The sequence below is a fragment of the Neofelis nebulosa genome, chromosome 5 (genome assembly GCF_028018385.1).
Source record: "Neofelis nebulosa isolate mNeoNeb1 chromosome 5, mNeoNeb1.pri, whole genome shotgun sequence".
Taxonomy (NCBI): Eukaryota; Metazoa; Chordata; class Mammalia; order Carnivora; family Felidae; genus Neofelis; species Neofelis nebulosa.
Genome location: NC_080786.1, coordinates 15,305,224 through 15,321,817, shown reverse-complemented (window position 1 = coordinate 15,321,817; position 16,594 = coordinate 15,305,224). Strand labels below are relative to the sequence as shown.

The 16,594-nt window shown below is 35.2% G+C and overlaps 1 protein-coding gene across 17 annotated transcripts in view; it reads right to left on the bottom strand.

Moving 5' to 3' along the window:
- Positions 1-1,635: 1,635 nt before the first annotated feature.
- SLC4A7 (solute carrier family 4 member 7) overlaps positions 1,636-16,594 on the bottom strand; it is a 111,064-nt gene continuing 96,105 nt past the window's right edge. For 12 of the 17 annotated variants that reach the window (XM_058729667.1, XM_058729671.1, XM_058729677.1 and 9 more), the window contains 4 exons: positions 13,414-13,545; positions 10,815-10,912; positions 7,807-7,914; positions 1,636-5,954 (listed from right to left, as the gene is read on the bottom strand). In XM_058729667.1, the coding sequence (XP_058585650.1) occupies positions 5,873-5,954; positions 7,807-7,914; positions 10,815-10,912; positions 13,414-13,545 (420 nt within the window). In that variant the 3' untranslated portion in view covers positions 1,636-5,872. The remainder of the gene's footprint in view (positions 5,955-7,806; positions 7,915-10,814; positions 10,913-13,413; positions 13,546-16,594) is intronic. The other 5 variants (XM_058729672.1, XM_058729673.1, XM_058729683.1 and 2 more) reach the window with 1 other exon arrangement.

Below are 16,594 nucleotides of genomic sequence, written 5' to 3'. Positions count from 1 at the left end.
ACCTGCCCCAGGGTTACCGTAGCAACCATGGAACGCGCAGGTTCTAGCCCCAAGGCTGCAAGCTGGAGCGAGCAGCCAGTCACCGGGACCGAGAGCTACTAGCCTGGGGACAGGCTTCCTCAACTCGGTGGATTTTCCTGGACTTGGCGTGCCTAACCTTTTGCATTTGAAGTAAAATGGGTGAAGTAAAATGGGAAAAGAGCTGCTTCATCTTAGTTTCAAGAAGTGTTATGGACGAAAACCAATTCTCTCCCAAAGCAAAGGGTGGGTTAGTTTGAAAGGATCAACACTACATGCTTTGCATACGGCGGGGACACATTTTTGGCTACTCGAGTGCACTGCACACTTCAGGCAATGAGAATAGGGTGTTGTGAAAATAAAAGGGACCTGGCATTCAAGACATCTGTGCCGCTCACCTAGCATAGGCACGTCTCTTCACCTTTTGTGAAGGTCTGAAGCTTCTTGGGGAAAAAACAAAAACAAAAACAAAAACAAAAACCAATGTCATTAAAGCTTTCAAAAGAGGATTCCCATTACCAAGCTTTAAAAAATGAAAAATATTCAGTGCTCCTCTTACACACACTATTTCACTATTCCACCACATCGTCTGGTAGTCATTATTTTTCATTCTAGTTTAGAAGTGTGAAATGGAGATGTAAGTTTCTTAAGCTGCCCGGCTGGTTACTGGCACAGCTGGCTAAGTGACGCAGGCAGGGTAGAACCTACACGATTCTACACAGTTCTGTGCAGTAGTACATACACAGTTTGAATCCAGAGCCCAATTTTATCCACAGTGATGCTCCATATTTCTTCAAATATAAGACCTACTCAATCTCATGTTAATATTGCTCAAAATGACCAATGAGTCAATTAGTGCAGTGACTACATCTCCCAAAACTTAATATTTAAAAAAAAAAAATTAGGTTTGTTTTGAGAGAGAGAGAGAGAGAGAGAGCAGGGGAGGGGCAGAGATGGAGAGAGAGAATTCCAAGCTGTGCTGACACCACAGAGCCGAATGAAGGGCTCGAACTCATGAACCGTGAGATCATGACCTGAGCCAAAACCAAGAAGTCGGATGCTTAATGGACTTAGCCACCCAGGCACCCCCAAAACGCTCATGCGCTGAGCATGGAGCCTGCTTGAGATGTGCGCCCTCTCTCTCTCTCTCTCCCTCTCTTTCTCCCTCTCCCCACCCCCACCACTCATGCCCTCTCTGAAATAATTTTTTCAAAAATTTTAAGAAGGAAAAAAATTTTTTAAATCACAATTAGCCATTAAAAATAAACAAAAACCTCCAAGTCTTCAGTCTGAGAGAGTTCAGAATTTACACACTCACTGCACATCATGAAATGTGACGTGTGTTAATTCCACATCATATTGCAAAATTCTAAATAGATGTGTCTTAAATAATGAACCAGTCTATTCTTAAAGGGATTTAATTTTAATATTTCTTAATAGCAAAAAGCCATTGTGAAACACATAATATTTTGTTTCATCTTCTTTTCTGTCTCCTTACTGAAATATATGAATATTAGGAAGCAGGAAACAGAAATCACCTATTTTTCCTTCACCCCCATCCCTCCATATGAAGAAGCTACGCAGCAATTCTAATAAACAAAGTACAAAGACAATATGCAACAACTAATTCAGTAGACTTTTATTGCTCTTTCAACTTCAATAACATCTCTAAAAAATAGTTTTCTTCTAACAATTATGAAAGAAATTTGAAAGGCAGGATCATTCACATTATAGACTTGGTAGAGACTTGTACTTCATATAAATGAAAAATACCCAGTTCTACGTTTTAAATGTTTGATTTACCTTGGATTTTATTACAAAAGAAAATATTATCATTGTAATTATAAAAGTCATAAAAATTAGAACTGTACTGTGAAATTATACCAAGCTATCAAATATTATATAAATGAACAATAAAATTCAATTTCTATTTATTTAAACATAGTAAACATTAGAAGATAACTCCCCTACAAAACAAACAAAACACCCCAACTTTTAATATTAAAGCAACAAAAGAAAAGCCACAACACAAAAATCAATGCACAAAAATCTGATTAAAAAAAACACTGGGGTTTAACAATTGCTATAAGTCAACTGTAGAAGTCGGTATGTGCTAATTAAATTAAAGTTTAAAAATGATCTGTAGATGATTCCATTTCCAACTATATGTCTTCCTATTATTGATACTTATATTACTTTTTGATATGATAGGAAAAAAAAACCCGACTTTACATTAAAATTGTCAAATTTTGAATTCTGAACACTATTTTAAATTTTCAATGTCCTTACAATCTTTAAGCTTACTTTCTAAAACATAAATAATTGTTGGACTAAACCAAAAGACACTTCACATATCTGTACTGTGTATGATAACAATGATGTAATCTACATAAATAAAATTCAGAACATTAAGTTATTTGATTTAATCATGTTTGAATCACAACGTTATATCAATGGCTTACACATCCAAAATCTGAGCACTTTAAAACGGGATTCACATGTCCAAACTGTTGAGCGCATTTACAGAACTGATGTCCGTGATATGATCCTCGAAAGACAGCAAGCTCCCGTGTAATACCTCAGTTTCAGACACCATTTTATGTTTTACAGGAATTTTGAACCTGTCTTTGTGAAAGGAAAAACTTAGAAAGCTATTATATACATACATAAAGTACGAGGAAGAAACAAATGCTTTTTGGATGGAGAAAGCAAAAGTTAATCTTTCTGAATGGTAAAGAAATCTGCTTTATAAACACATGCATTAGCACATAAATTTTGTCCTACATGTTTTACAAAGACTTGGCAAATGTGAACATTGATACGCCACAGCTTTTTTCAGCAACTTAAGAGATTTAAGATTTTTAACATCATTTGCGCGCGTGCACACACAGACACACACAGACACACACACACACACACACACACACACACACACACACACCCATCAGAAAGTTTGTATGCTTCACTTCAACATACCTAATATTATTAGAGAACATACAGAATCATCCTTTTATCATAAGGAAGTTAGCTCACTGTTTTCTCAAAAGCTGCTATTTTAGAGTGAAATAGCATTCAAAAAGAAAGTAAATTTCAGATGGTCAACATCAGGATTTATTATAGTCTCTGTAAACAGACATCTATAAATAAATAAAACAGGGTGGAGAGAAGAGAATCCTGAGGTGGCTCTGTAGCCAGGATATTCAGTAGCACTAAGTTCCATCCTGGAAACCAAGGCATCTAAGAAAGTGCAGGGCTGTTTATATTAATTTATTTTGTAAATGGAGTATGTACAGGTTTAATTATTTTGCACCTTGAGGTAAATCAGTACACTGCAATTACTACTGCTCATTTACACCTATTTAAGGCAACATTTAAAAATCAATATATGTAGTAAATTATATTTTTCACTTGTCTTGCAATGAACACTATCCACGATCGCTATTTTTCAAAAACAGTGGAAAAATATCATAACCACGTAAAACAAGCAGTTAATTACTTAATAAACATGAGTTACCTTTGCTCTTCAATGGAGTAGTCATATCAGATCATTTTGTAAGTCAAGTAGTCAAAAGAAAGCAGAAACCATTGACAATTAGAAACATAGCAAAAACATTTTGAGTGCAACGTATTTTGCAAGTCATGGTTTTTCTGGCACTGGACTATCACTATACATAATTAAATAAAATTACAGAAACACTATGATGCCAGGTAGTTTTCAGTTTAAAATTTAAAACCCCTTCCTGTAAAATAAGAACATTTGTGAACCCTATGGTGTCCAGACACAAAGAAATGATGTGAGGAAATCCCCCTTGTTCAGGTCCATCAGGGGAGTTTACAAAATGTAGCAGCAAATACTGGGGTCTTTGGAAATGATTATGCTGCTGTGGATAAACAGGAATCATTTCAGTGCAAGCTCACGAAGAATAACAAGCACCATGGGTAATACTCAATTATCGATTGCCAACAGAGTCTAAAACTCTTCGGCAGGCAGTACCAAATGATGCCGGCTATGTTTTCTAAAGAAACGTAGCTACATTTCCAAATTCCCATGTGAAGCAGAAGTCAAATCCCTTAGTTTAACTAGAATCTGACAATATGGTCTCAGATGGGAAATGACATCTGAGTTATTAGTAAGTAGTTTAGAACAGATGAAAAACACTTCAGAATTGCTAAAATATCAGCTTTTGGCATTCCTCATGATCCTCTATAAGATCAACTTTTCATACTTTTGTACCTTAATTACAACTGATTAAAGGGAGCATTGGAATTTCATTATAATTTTCGTCTTAATATTCATGTCGCAGTTTTGCTATTTCTCTCTGTGGCTTCTCAATACTCATTTGGTTTTTGTAAATTATCCTCTTGCCAAATCAGTTTCACAACCCCATTCATCCAGTCCTACAGGCTTAACAAGAACAACATTTATTTATTTCATGTAGAGCTAAGAGTATATAAAAGATGGCTAAAAAGATGTGCTAGAAGTTAAAAAGGCAGCTCAGAAAAGCAAAAACAACAATACTAACACAAACTAGAAAGAATGCCATCAATCTGAGCTATACATAAAATGTCTAAATTCCTTTTAAAATACAAATATGGCAGTGCTTTATATCAAAGATGTAAAATCTGTCAACTGCTTTCAGATAATAAACCATAAATGCAAGTGAGCACCAACTATTTACATTAACAATTTAAATTACTCTGTATTTGTTATCTTTTCAAATGTTTATATAATATTTAAGTATATCAATTAAAATAAATAAAATATTTTAAAATGCAATCACATAACAATCTATTAAATAGTATCTATACAATAGAAAGAATAACAACGTAAACAAGAAAATGAAAGGTAATTCTTTAGAATAAAGTAATACTGATCATAAACCCATTAAGAGAATTCTGACTCCTGATTATTTCCTCATATTACTTGTAATAGAAAAATAATCAAGGACCTGAACCTGATACAAACTAAACCACATTTTAAGTAAAAGACAGCAAAGGCAGAGAACAAAGTGGGCATTCTGGGCTCTGATAAAGCATTAGGATTCAGAAAATATTTCTACAAAGGCAACAAAGTTTAACTATTAGAAATTTGCATTTTATAGCTTCTAAAATCCATAAAGTTATGACTGCTATAGGTTAAATTATAAAATCACCTGCAATTTTACTTGTCTATCGGAATATAAACCTAAATGTGGAGTTTTAAGATTTAAAATAAATTTTAAAAACATAAATGTCAAAACTATAGTTCTTAGCTGGAAAATTTCTATTGTTCCACCTTTATAGCCAAGAAATCTCCACTGCTTATGAAACATACAGATTATCTGCATAAATGAAACACACATGCAGAGAAGCCGTGACATGTTACATTTGCCCCACAACACTGGCATAAAGACTCCCTGTTCTTCCCATAAAGAACGAACAGAAGTGAAATAATATGCAAAAATTTTTAGTAACTCAAGTAAAAATTATAAATATATGGACAAAGTACGCCACTTAAGGTTGGTATGAATTACCACTGATGGACACAGAGATTTCAAGGAAAGCAGATTGAATGCATTTCCCCACATCTTTCTACCGCAGAACACAAAATGTTTTTCCAACAAAATAAATATTTGAAGAGTTAAGAACCATGTACCTCATTTCTAAGAGACTATTTCATCATATACACAGTCTCCATGGTGTTCCTAGCAAACTTCAGACACTACCTCAAAAACTCAGTAGTCACGCATTAAATAGCATGACATACAATATTGTTATATATAGTGACATGAAATACACACATTTTATATATATACATATAATAAAATATATATATAGCTGTATAGCTATATATATAGTTCCTCTTGGTTCAATTCTATAATGAAGTTTCAGCATCCATGTATTTCTTTGTTGGTTCATCTTCAAAATTTATTTTCACACTGACAGGCTTTTCAGGGCTATTTAAAACAAAGAATGAGAATAAATGATTTTGAAATGGATACATATTACATTCTAAACACGGCCAACACCTAGCATCCATAATCACCCTTTTGAGATGACTGTAAATACTATAAACTAATGACTTGCTATTTGTTACTTTATTGCTTTCTTTTCGTATCAGTAAATTTGATTGGAAAGACAAATGTTAAAAATTCTTAGATTTTTTTCAATGGATATGTTTGCCACTGAAATTAATGTTTTTCTTACAAGTGAAGAGGAGTTTCTTAAAATGGGTCATTTTATGACTAAGTTTATTAGTTTTACTTTATAAATAAACAGTTGTAGCATGTGACATTTCACTGACAAATCCATTAAAAAAAAGTGATCTTTGCTAATATAGATAAGCATCAAATAACTTCCTGCAAAATGTAACACATTTACAAACTTTCTCTTCCCAAATTTGGTTCACAAATATAAGATCAGAACACATCTATTTTATATTTTCAAGTTACTATCAAATACAATGATTCCATGTACACAGATTTAATTGACTAACTCATAAATGAAAATACACTGTGGTTTGCTGCCTTCTCCAGATAAGACTGAAGAAGGACCCCCAAACATTTTTCTGTTAAATGACATAACCCGAACACTGTCTTTCTTTCCCTTTGATTTTGACTTGAGGAACAACCTGAATGAAAGGCAGAAATATAAAAGATACAATAATATTATTGTAAGGTCTTTACATTTATCAAAATAATCTCAGCCACGAGTGCTGACAAGGTGTGAAAATTAAGAGTAAAAAGAATATCAAGCTAAATTCTAGCTGCATGGAATATACAAAATGACAAAGAGTTAAACTTAAAAACTTTTAAGATCAAAGACAGAAGTCTTTGACTTCTTAGTCCAGCTTAGAGAATCGGAACTCAAGAAATGATTAAAAAAAAAAAAAAAAAAAAAAAAAAAGAGGATAGAGATTAAGTAGGAGCAAAGCTCTAAGAGGAGGTAAGGAAGGTATGAACAAAACCTAACCAATTATTATCAAAAGACAGTGGCCAGAAAGATAGTAGCTAATGAGGAACAGCTAGCGATTGTTTTTCTGGAAAAGTTTTGATTGGATATCCAAGCAGAATACACTGACACAAAACGAGTCTGGTCCAAAGTGACACAGAATACCTGCTGAGTATGAACGACTGAGTACACTGCTGGATAGCACCTCATTTCTCCACAGACCCAAGGGAATCAAGTACCCTTGGGCACCTAACAAAAAATCTAAGGAAGGAGGTATGAAATAGTTATGGAGTCCACGCTCCCTTATAAAACTGAATGACCGTTATATCCATGGATTAAATTTCTTCCAACTATCTTCTAGGAAAACATTTACCTCACCTGAAGAAATGGCAGGCTAAAACAAAACAAGACAAAACCAAACAAGGAAAACAATCATGTCTGTCTTTTTGCTTGGACCATCAGAAAGAATGACTGAGGGAGCGTCCAATTATAGAATTTATGTAACCCCTAATAATTATCTTTCTGTACATGGTTTCTGATCTTTTATATACTTAATCCATATTACCATAGGTGATATTCACTTTTATTCTAGAATGGCTCAAATTCTTTTTGGAAATAGGCATCCATGAGTTTAAAAAAATAACTTCTTTGGCACTTATATCTGATTTCCAGTATTCAGCGAAATGATGGATAGACAGATGAAAGGAAGAAGGAAAGAAGAGAAAGGGGCTGGTTTTGTTAAGAGAATAAAACTTATGCAGATTGAGTTAAATGTAATGGTTTTATTAAATAGCTATCTAGGCAGAAGTCAACTGAAAATCGGCTACGGTTAGAAAATGCGTAAATAGTTACAGCTACCTCGTGTTAGGCCTGGTTACTTTGGCATTCTCAGTATTCATGGAAAGTGCCTTCCATTGTGCAGTTTTGGCCATTTCATCTGATATGTTAACAACTGAGGGATCAACACTAAAGAACAAATATACTTTTTGGTTAGTATTCAGTACTTGCAAAAGCATTAATATTGTCGCTCTTGACTATATAATATTTGTCTTCATCAACTTAAAACTGAGAAAGCTCTTTGTCTTGCACTTAAACCAAGGTCTAGAAAAACATCAGAATTATATAGTTCTGTTATAAAGATATCACGAAGCATTGTATCTTTCTGCGTAATCAAAGCTAGGAGTTAAGATTATAAATTGGCAATGATGCCCAAAGATGATCATCTTGGCTCTAAACGTATTAACTGAAATAACATAAAAGACTACATTAATGTGCTTGTAAATATAAAAAATATAGCCTCAACACAATTAGAAAACTTTCATACCTGGCAAAAATCTCAATCTCATCAAATAAATATCCCCAGTTAAAGAAAGAAAAATTGAGATTATTTTTTTTTAAAACTGATTTTTAATAGCTTTTAAAAAAAACCTTTAAAAAGAATGGTTGAAAAGGCAATCAAAATCAAAATCAAAAGAACGAAATACTGTCCTTTCATTGTAAGAGAAAAATGTAACCATTCCATGTCTTTATAAAATATCGCAACATTCCTTTGAGATGAATCCAATAATGATCATATCCATAAATAATCTGGGGCTCGAGGTTATCAGTCACAAGTCACAGGAAAGTGCTATGAAGTTAATAGAAATATATTTGCAAGCCCTTTTCCTTCACCAAAAAGTAACATTTCATGCATAGAAGTGACAAGCACAAATGTCAAATTAGACCTTAAATTCACAATGTGATGGCAGCTATGTGATAAATGACTAAACAGCACTCCTTTAGAAAAGTGCTAGCTTTGTTCACACTTTAAATCCAATATCGTTTAAAATAATAAGACTGCAGGGGCGCCTGGGTGGCTCAGTGGGTTAAGGGTCCAACTCTTGATTTTGGGTCAGGTCATGATCTCAAGCCCTATGTCAGGCTCCAAGCTGAGCATAGAGGCTGCTTGGGATTCTCTTTCCCCCTGCCCTTCCCCCACTCACACTCTGTGTGTGTCTCTCTCTCAAATAAATAAACATTAAAGAAATAAATAAACTTTATTTAAATAAATAAATGAAGAAATAAGACTGCAGAGAAGCGTAACATGGTCCTTAAAGAATCTCTAGGAAAAGGTGCTTTACCAAGTCAATTTTTTTAAGGTGCAAAAAATTTGAAGGCCCAAATTCACAATGGCAGAGCCATTCCAACTTGAAACTACCTACTGTGACTAAACATTTCTTTGGTTTGTTGCCAACTTCATATAACTGGAGACATTCCTGAAGCACTTCCTAGCTTCAAAATGTCCTCCTCTAAGAACTTTCCCATTACTAAAAATTAAGACTTTTCTGAAGACAGTACATGTTTTGTTATTCCCCAAAATAAAACTACATGGGGAAAAAAAATCCCTTCCTTTCATGTTTAACGGAGTTTTGCAGTTTCCAAATGTTTTCCTGCATTACCTCATTTGATTTTCATGGCAGGTAATCCAAAGCTACTTAAGACTATAAAATATGACAGATAAACAGATCAGCCGATTTCTGGCATTCCTGATGACCAAATTTTAAGCAAAGCAGCATTTATCATGGCCTGTGCCATCACTTAAAGAGACAAAAGTATATGTACAGATAACCATCCTTTTTGTTAAATATCAGACAGTGTAAGTATAGATTCCACTTAAATTTGTCAAGGCCCGTGTATAATCATACTGAGAAAGGGATAATGCAGACTAGAGAGACGAAGTGGCAAATAATTTCAGCAAATCGATGAGTCACTAATAACCATCATGGCCGCTCCTATAGTCTTAAGTCCAACAAAATTAATACACTAATTCATTGAACAAACATTTACAGAACCCAGCAAAGCAGAGCACTATAGCTGTGTATATCAAGACATCTATACTTGGCATTTAATTTAAAGAACGTAAGAAAGATTTGAGGGAAAATCATGAAAGGTGACACAGAGTACTTAATACCAACGATAAAAATTAACAGTAAAAATTATAGAGGGAACATTACTTATGAAGTCATCTATCAAAACGAATCAACATGTACAAGTCTAAATACAACATCTATAAAAACTATAAAGATTAATTAAAAATGAAAAAAATCTGAAGTTAATAAATACCAACAAACCTTTTCTATTAAACGGAACCTATATACATTCTATACCTGACTTTTCTACTATCAAGCGCTAATCAGAAATAGAATAAATGTGGAACCAGAAATCAGATATGTGCATAAATAATATAGACTTTTATTCTTTTAAAACTACAAAAAAGTACACAGAGTTTAAAGACAGAATTTACCACCATCTGTGGTTCTTAAATTTACATATAAACCACTAAAGTCATACATTATAAACTATGTATGAAACGCAACTTGTCCGTGACATGAGCCCTCACTGACAATAGTCAAGTCACACCTTTGCAAAGTAGGAGAGTTCCAGGGCCTCTACACATAGTCAAAATTTGGAAGGTTATCAGACAATGGATTACCAACGTTCATCTTTCAGCACACGCTGACACAGCCCCAATAAAGGACAGAAGGGAAAAACCTATACTACTGAGAGAATGGGACTATTCTGAGTTTTGTGTTCTGACTTTAAACTTCATTAAAACAGAAGGAGTGATACAAGACAAGTAGCTCTTGTCTGCTTGGCATGTGAGTTGGTTTAATGTTCTGGTCTAAGTCTGGCCTATCACCTGCGAAGGGAAGGGCCTTGCGACTCCCTTTCGAATTCACGAAGCCCCCAGTTAGTCGATATGCTAGATGCCAGTTTTGTCATCTTTTTAAAAATAAAGATCGCTACTTTAATGAAGCATTACATGGTTTATTCATGTACTTGAAGTGTATACAAAATACATTTTACAAGATAAAGTTTTATCTCACCTATATTTCAGGGCCTTAACTGGAATCTGTAAGAGACTTCCTCCTTCAAATGGAAGGTGCACAGTGTCGTCATCAGCTTGAAGCATCCGTTCAGCTTCCTTCAGGGCACATACACAAAAAGATTACTTTTCCCAGAGTATTTCCAGGAGGACCAATTAATATGTAACATCTTCAAGAACTGGAAACCCAAACTGACAATATTATTTAAATATAACGTATTTGTCATGGCTGGAAAAGTCCTTTTACTATTAGAAACATATACTTATGGCACAACAGAACACAACCATTTGGAAAGACTACATTGTAAATGCTTATAACGTTCATTTAAGTTTAACCGTTAATACTATTTTAAAAATCGGTTTAACTACATAAATTTTATTATCAATTATTAGCACAGAACAAGAGATAAAATTCTGTGAAATCTCATGACAATACACTGTAAGCAAAACCTCATTTGTAAAGGAAGGGTTTCTCAATCTCAGCAATACTGACAGGGCCAAACAGTTCTCTGTAGTAAGGGGCACTCCTTACTAGGACTAGTAAGTAAGTAACACTAGTCCTAGTGTTAAGTAGCATCGTAGGCCTCCACTTACTGGATGCCCCTCCAATTCTGACAATGAAAAATTTCTCAAACATTGAAATATGACCCCAGAGGAGAAATGTCACCCCAGATGGAGAGCAACCTCTATTGGAGACATGACCCAAAATCATGACGTCATAATCACTGGGGGCAGGGCTGGATGGACTGGGAGAGCATTCACACTCTTCTTCTTAACAACAGAAATCCCACTATTTGAAGGTGGCAATACGCCCAGCTTTTAAAAAGTCAGCGTTATGGGGCGCCTGGGTGACTCAGTCGGTTAAGTGTCCGACTTCGGCTCAGGTCACGATCCCACAGTTTGTGAGTTTGAGCCCCGCATCAGGCTCTGCGCAGACAGCTCAGAGCCTGGAGCTTGCTTCAGATTCTGTGTCTCCCTCTCTCTCTGCCCCTCCCCTGCTTGCGCTCTCTCTCTCTCTCTCTCTCTCTCTCTCTCAAAAATAAATAAACAGTAAAAAAAAATAATTAAAAAGTCATCATCAAAAAAACCCCCAAAACCCAAAGCTCAATTTCCCAGCATCCCTTGCAACTCCATGTGGCCATGAGATGCACAAATAAATTACCGGATGACGGTTCTGGAGAGACTCCTTAAAACAGGACAGTAAGGGGAGAGCAGGTTTTGCTTTCTCACCCTATCCCCCCTCCTCCTTCCTGCCGTCTCTCATGCTAATATGACAGCTCCGGCTCGGGATCCATTTCGACCTAGGAGGGGATGCTGAGTATGGAAACGGTGCTGAGGACGGCAGAGCGCAGCCCAGGAGCGCCCGGACAACACGGTGCGACTGTCATACTAGCTCACCCCTCTTCTAAGACTTCTTCTACCTGAGCCCAGGAGCTCTTTGTGTTTAAGCCCCCTGTACTTTTGTCTCCTGTTATACACACTGACCCTTATTCCGACTCAATACAGAAAATAATATGCAGGCAATTTTAACCTAAGTATTTCATAAATAAATTCTACCGTACTTGAAAATTCACCAAAAGCTCATCAACATTTGCACATATAATATAGTTTTAAAGGAAACAAGAATCTTTGAAAAATTCTGGAGACTCCATTCAAATCAGTATTTCCAATTAGTATCCTGATTAAAGAGTCATGATTTTTCTTAAAAAGTAATCATAAAGCCAGCAATTCTGCCATAAATCAGCACTGCATAATTAATCCAAACTATGAAAAAAATACCAACAAGCCTTAAACATATTTGTCCATGAAGTTTAATAAACTCATTTTCGTAAATACTACACAATATAAGGTATATACTACGTTGCTTTCTCTCAAAAATTAGGGGGAAAAAGTAATTTTGAGTTTAATTGTACTTTTCGTAAAATGATATTTAAAGTCCTTTTTGTCATTACGTAGATGTCAGATGAAAATGTTAAAATTTAAATGTACGCTAAAATGTGCTTATGAATTTAAGATTTCTGTTACCTAGGTTTTAACACTGCTAAATTCTGTCACTGTTAATTAAGTACACATGGGACACGTAATTTTTATTTATTTATTTATTTTTAACGTTTATTTATTTTTGAGACAGAGAGAGACAGAGCATGAACGGGGGAGGGGCAGAGAGAGAAGGAGACACAGAATCCGAAACAGGCTCCAGGCTCTGAGCCATCAGCACAGAGCCCGATGCGGGGCTCGAACTCACAGACCGTGAGATCATGACCTGAGCCGAAGCCGGCCGCTTAACCAACTGAGCCACCCAGGCGCCCCTAGATACGTAATTTTTAAAAGGCTGGTTTTGGGTCAGGGCTTTGAGGGGGCAAGTTGGTAAAATGGGTAAGAACTTATTTTTGGGACGAGTTACCTACTAACCTCCCTCTGCCTCAGTTTCCTTATAGGTAATCTGAGAATGACAAAAGTACCTACACTTCATAATGATAAGGTTCTTAGGAGGATTAAAGGAGCTGATTCCTGTAAAGTGACCATAAGAGTGCCTGCTACTTGGTACGAAGTATTAAGCAACAATGAATAGTGTAAATTTAAAACTCTGGTCTTATTACCTCTTTCTCTTTTTTCTTTTTGTCATCTTCTTTCTTTTTCTTACTTTCTGGCATGAGATCATCAAGCCAACTGAGTTCTCTCTTTGTGAAACACAGATCCATGAGTTTGCGTACAAAAACTAATGCGAGAACCTTAAAAAAGTGGAGGAGAGAATATTAACTAAAAATTAACTATATCATTTGAAGAGAAAAAAAGTATCAAATGATAAATAACCAAAAAGTGATGCATGTATTTTATTTAAAAATCATTTCATATACCATCCTTTTTCAAAGGAAGGGAGTTACCTATTTATCTTTCAAACTTCCTGCTCAAAGAAAAGATATTAAAAATACCATTTTTAATATTTTCCTATATAAATCGCTTGCACTCTGCATAAAATTAGAAAGCAAATTAAGCATACATAGTATCTTCACAGTAAAACAAGATTATTAATTTTTATGACTTTAAATTATACACATCATATAGATAGATACAATTTTAAAAATCTCCTAAGCAATGCATTAGAGAATCCATTTCCCAATATCAGGTTTAAACTTTTCAATTATATAATGTGCTTTCCTTTATTTATTTATTTAAAAAAAAATTTTTTTTAATCGTTATTTATTTTTGAGAGAGAGACTGTGAGCAGGGGAGGAGCAGAGAGAGAGGGAGACAGAATCTGAAGTAGGATCCAGGCCCCGAGCTGTCAGCACAGAGCCCGACGTGGGGCTCGAACCCATGAACCACAAGATCATGATCTGAGCCAAAGTCGGATGCTCAACCGACTGAGCCACCCAGGCGCCCCTAATGTGCTTTCCTTTAACTGCTACTAAGGTTGAAGAAACGTTTGCAAATGTTCATTGACCATTTGGACTTCTTCCCTTTCTTCTTACCATCTTCCTTATTACTGTCTTTTCCCTGTTTTTCAATTGCTTTTTTATGACTTTTATTCATGAATTCGTAAGACCTCTGTGTAGTTTAGATAAAGGCATTTTATTCGCCTTATGTGTTGCAAATACTTTCTCCCAGTTCACAATACGATTTTATTTACTACATTCATAGAAAACACTTAATTATCATGTGGTTAAATAGATCTTTCTTCCTTTTACAGTTGGGTTTCCCTATCTTGAGAAGTTACCCTCAATCACTGGACTATATAATATTCTTCAAAATCTTCTACTACATTTTAACACTTACATCTTGAATTCATTTATGGTTTCTTTCTGAATAAGGTAGTGAGTAAGGAAGCAACCTTAGCTCTCCATTCAGAGTCAAATCATCCAAGACTATATACTACATTTTCCCATGTAGATGAGAGTTATCATCTTTAATGAAATGTCCCACTTATGGTATTCAAGTGGTAAATTCTCACATATATTCTGATAAATTCTATTTTTCTGATTTATGTCTACGCCCATGTCAATTCCATACTATGTTAGCTGCCCTCACCTGACAGCAAATTTTAAATATTTAGTTATCACAACAGTATGGTAGCAGCATAGGAACAATCAAGTCCCTCCCTCACCCCAGACCCCGCCAGGAATTCTTAATTATCTTTGTTTTGTTATTCCTCTGGTATTTATTACATCTTTACTTTTTTATTAATATGCAACTTACATTAAAATAGAAAAATATCATATGTACAGTTTGATGCTTTTGACACATGTACATATTTGTGAAACCTACACCCGAACAACACACAGAACACTTCTACCATCCATGTTGTTATCTGTGACTCTGGCATTTATTTTTCTCCATAAGCTTTAAAATTACCCAGTTCACACTGACAACAACTTCCCCACATACACACAAACACATGCAAATAAACTCCTACAACTCATTCCTGAAGTGACATCTTTACAATACTAAGAATGCAAAATAAAGAACATGGTATATCTTCCTATTTGTTTGGGTCTTAATTTTATGTACTTCCACATTTTATCGGTTGAATTGTGTCCCGCATGAAAGATGTATTGAAATCCTAACCCCCTGTACCTCAGAACGTGACTTGATTTGGAAATAGGGTTGCTGCAGATATAATTAAGAGGTCATACTGGAGTAGGGTGGGCTCCTAATACAATATGTCCAGTGTCCTCAAAAATGGTCTTATAAAGACACAGTGATACACAGAACACATGACAACAAAGGCAGTTTGGAGTTAGGCAGTTGCAACACGAAGAAGGCCAAAGATTTTCAACAAACTGCCAGAAACTAGGAAGAGGCAAAAAGGATTGCCTCACAGGTTTTAGAGGGCCCCATCCACACCTTGATTTCAGACTTCTAGGATCCACAGCTATCATATAATACATTTCTTTGGTTAAGCCAATGGTTTTCTGGTAACCACCTGCCCTAACAAAATTCTTATTAATTCTATTAGAGCTTTTAGTCTTTTTTTTTTTTTTTAATTTGAGTCGTTTGAGTTAATAAGTATATAATCACATTACTGACAAATAATGTTATCTCTTCTTTTTGCCAATTATTATATTATTCTTATATCATAGTTAGAACCTTCAATTCATATCAAATAATAATAATAGCTGGCTTCCCTATATTAAAACTCATTTATAAATTTTTATTCAGTGACTGCATTTTATAAAAAGTCTTTTTACCTTTAATTATGTTGATAATTCTTGCTTGCTGCTCAAGTATCCCAGTTTATTTAAACATCATATATCACATATAGAAACACTATAAATTTATTTATTTGTTAATATCTTCAGATTTTTTACACTTATATTGGTAACTGAGAAGTCACCATCGTTCTTTCATACTTTATTGGGCTTTGGTATTAAGACCTTGCTAGTGTTTCACGACCAAAAAATGCAGAAGTTTCCATCTTTTCCTTTGGTTTAGAATAATTTAAGAAGTACTGAAACTGGGCACCTGGGTGGCGCAGTCGGTTAAGCGTCCGACTTCAGCCAGGTCACGATCTCGCGGTCCGTGAGTTCGAGCCCCGCGTCAGGCTCTGGGCCGATGGCTCGGAGCCTGGAGCTTGTTTCCGGTTCTGTGTCTCCCTCTCTCTCTGCCCCTCCCCCGTTCATGCTCTGTCTCTCTCTGTCCCAAAAATAAATAAAAAACGTTGAAAAAAAAATTTAAAAAAAAAAAAAAAAAAAGAAGTACTGAAACTAACTGTTCTTTAAATCTCTGCTGTTAACCCATCTGGGGCCCAGGATCCAAGAGCAGATCTTTAACCATTTTCCC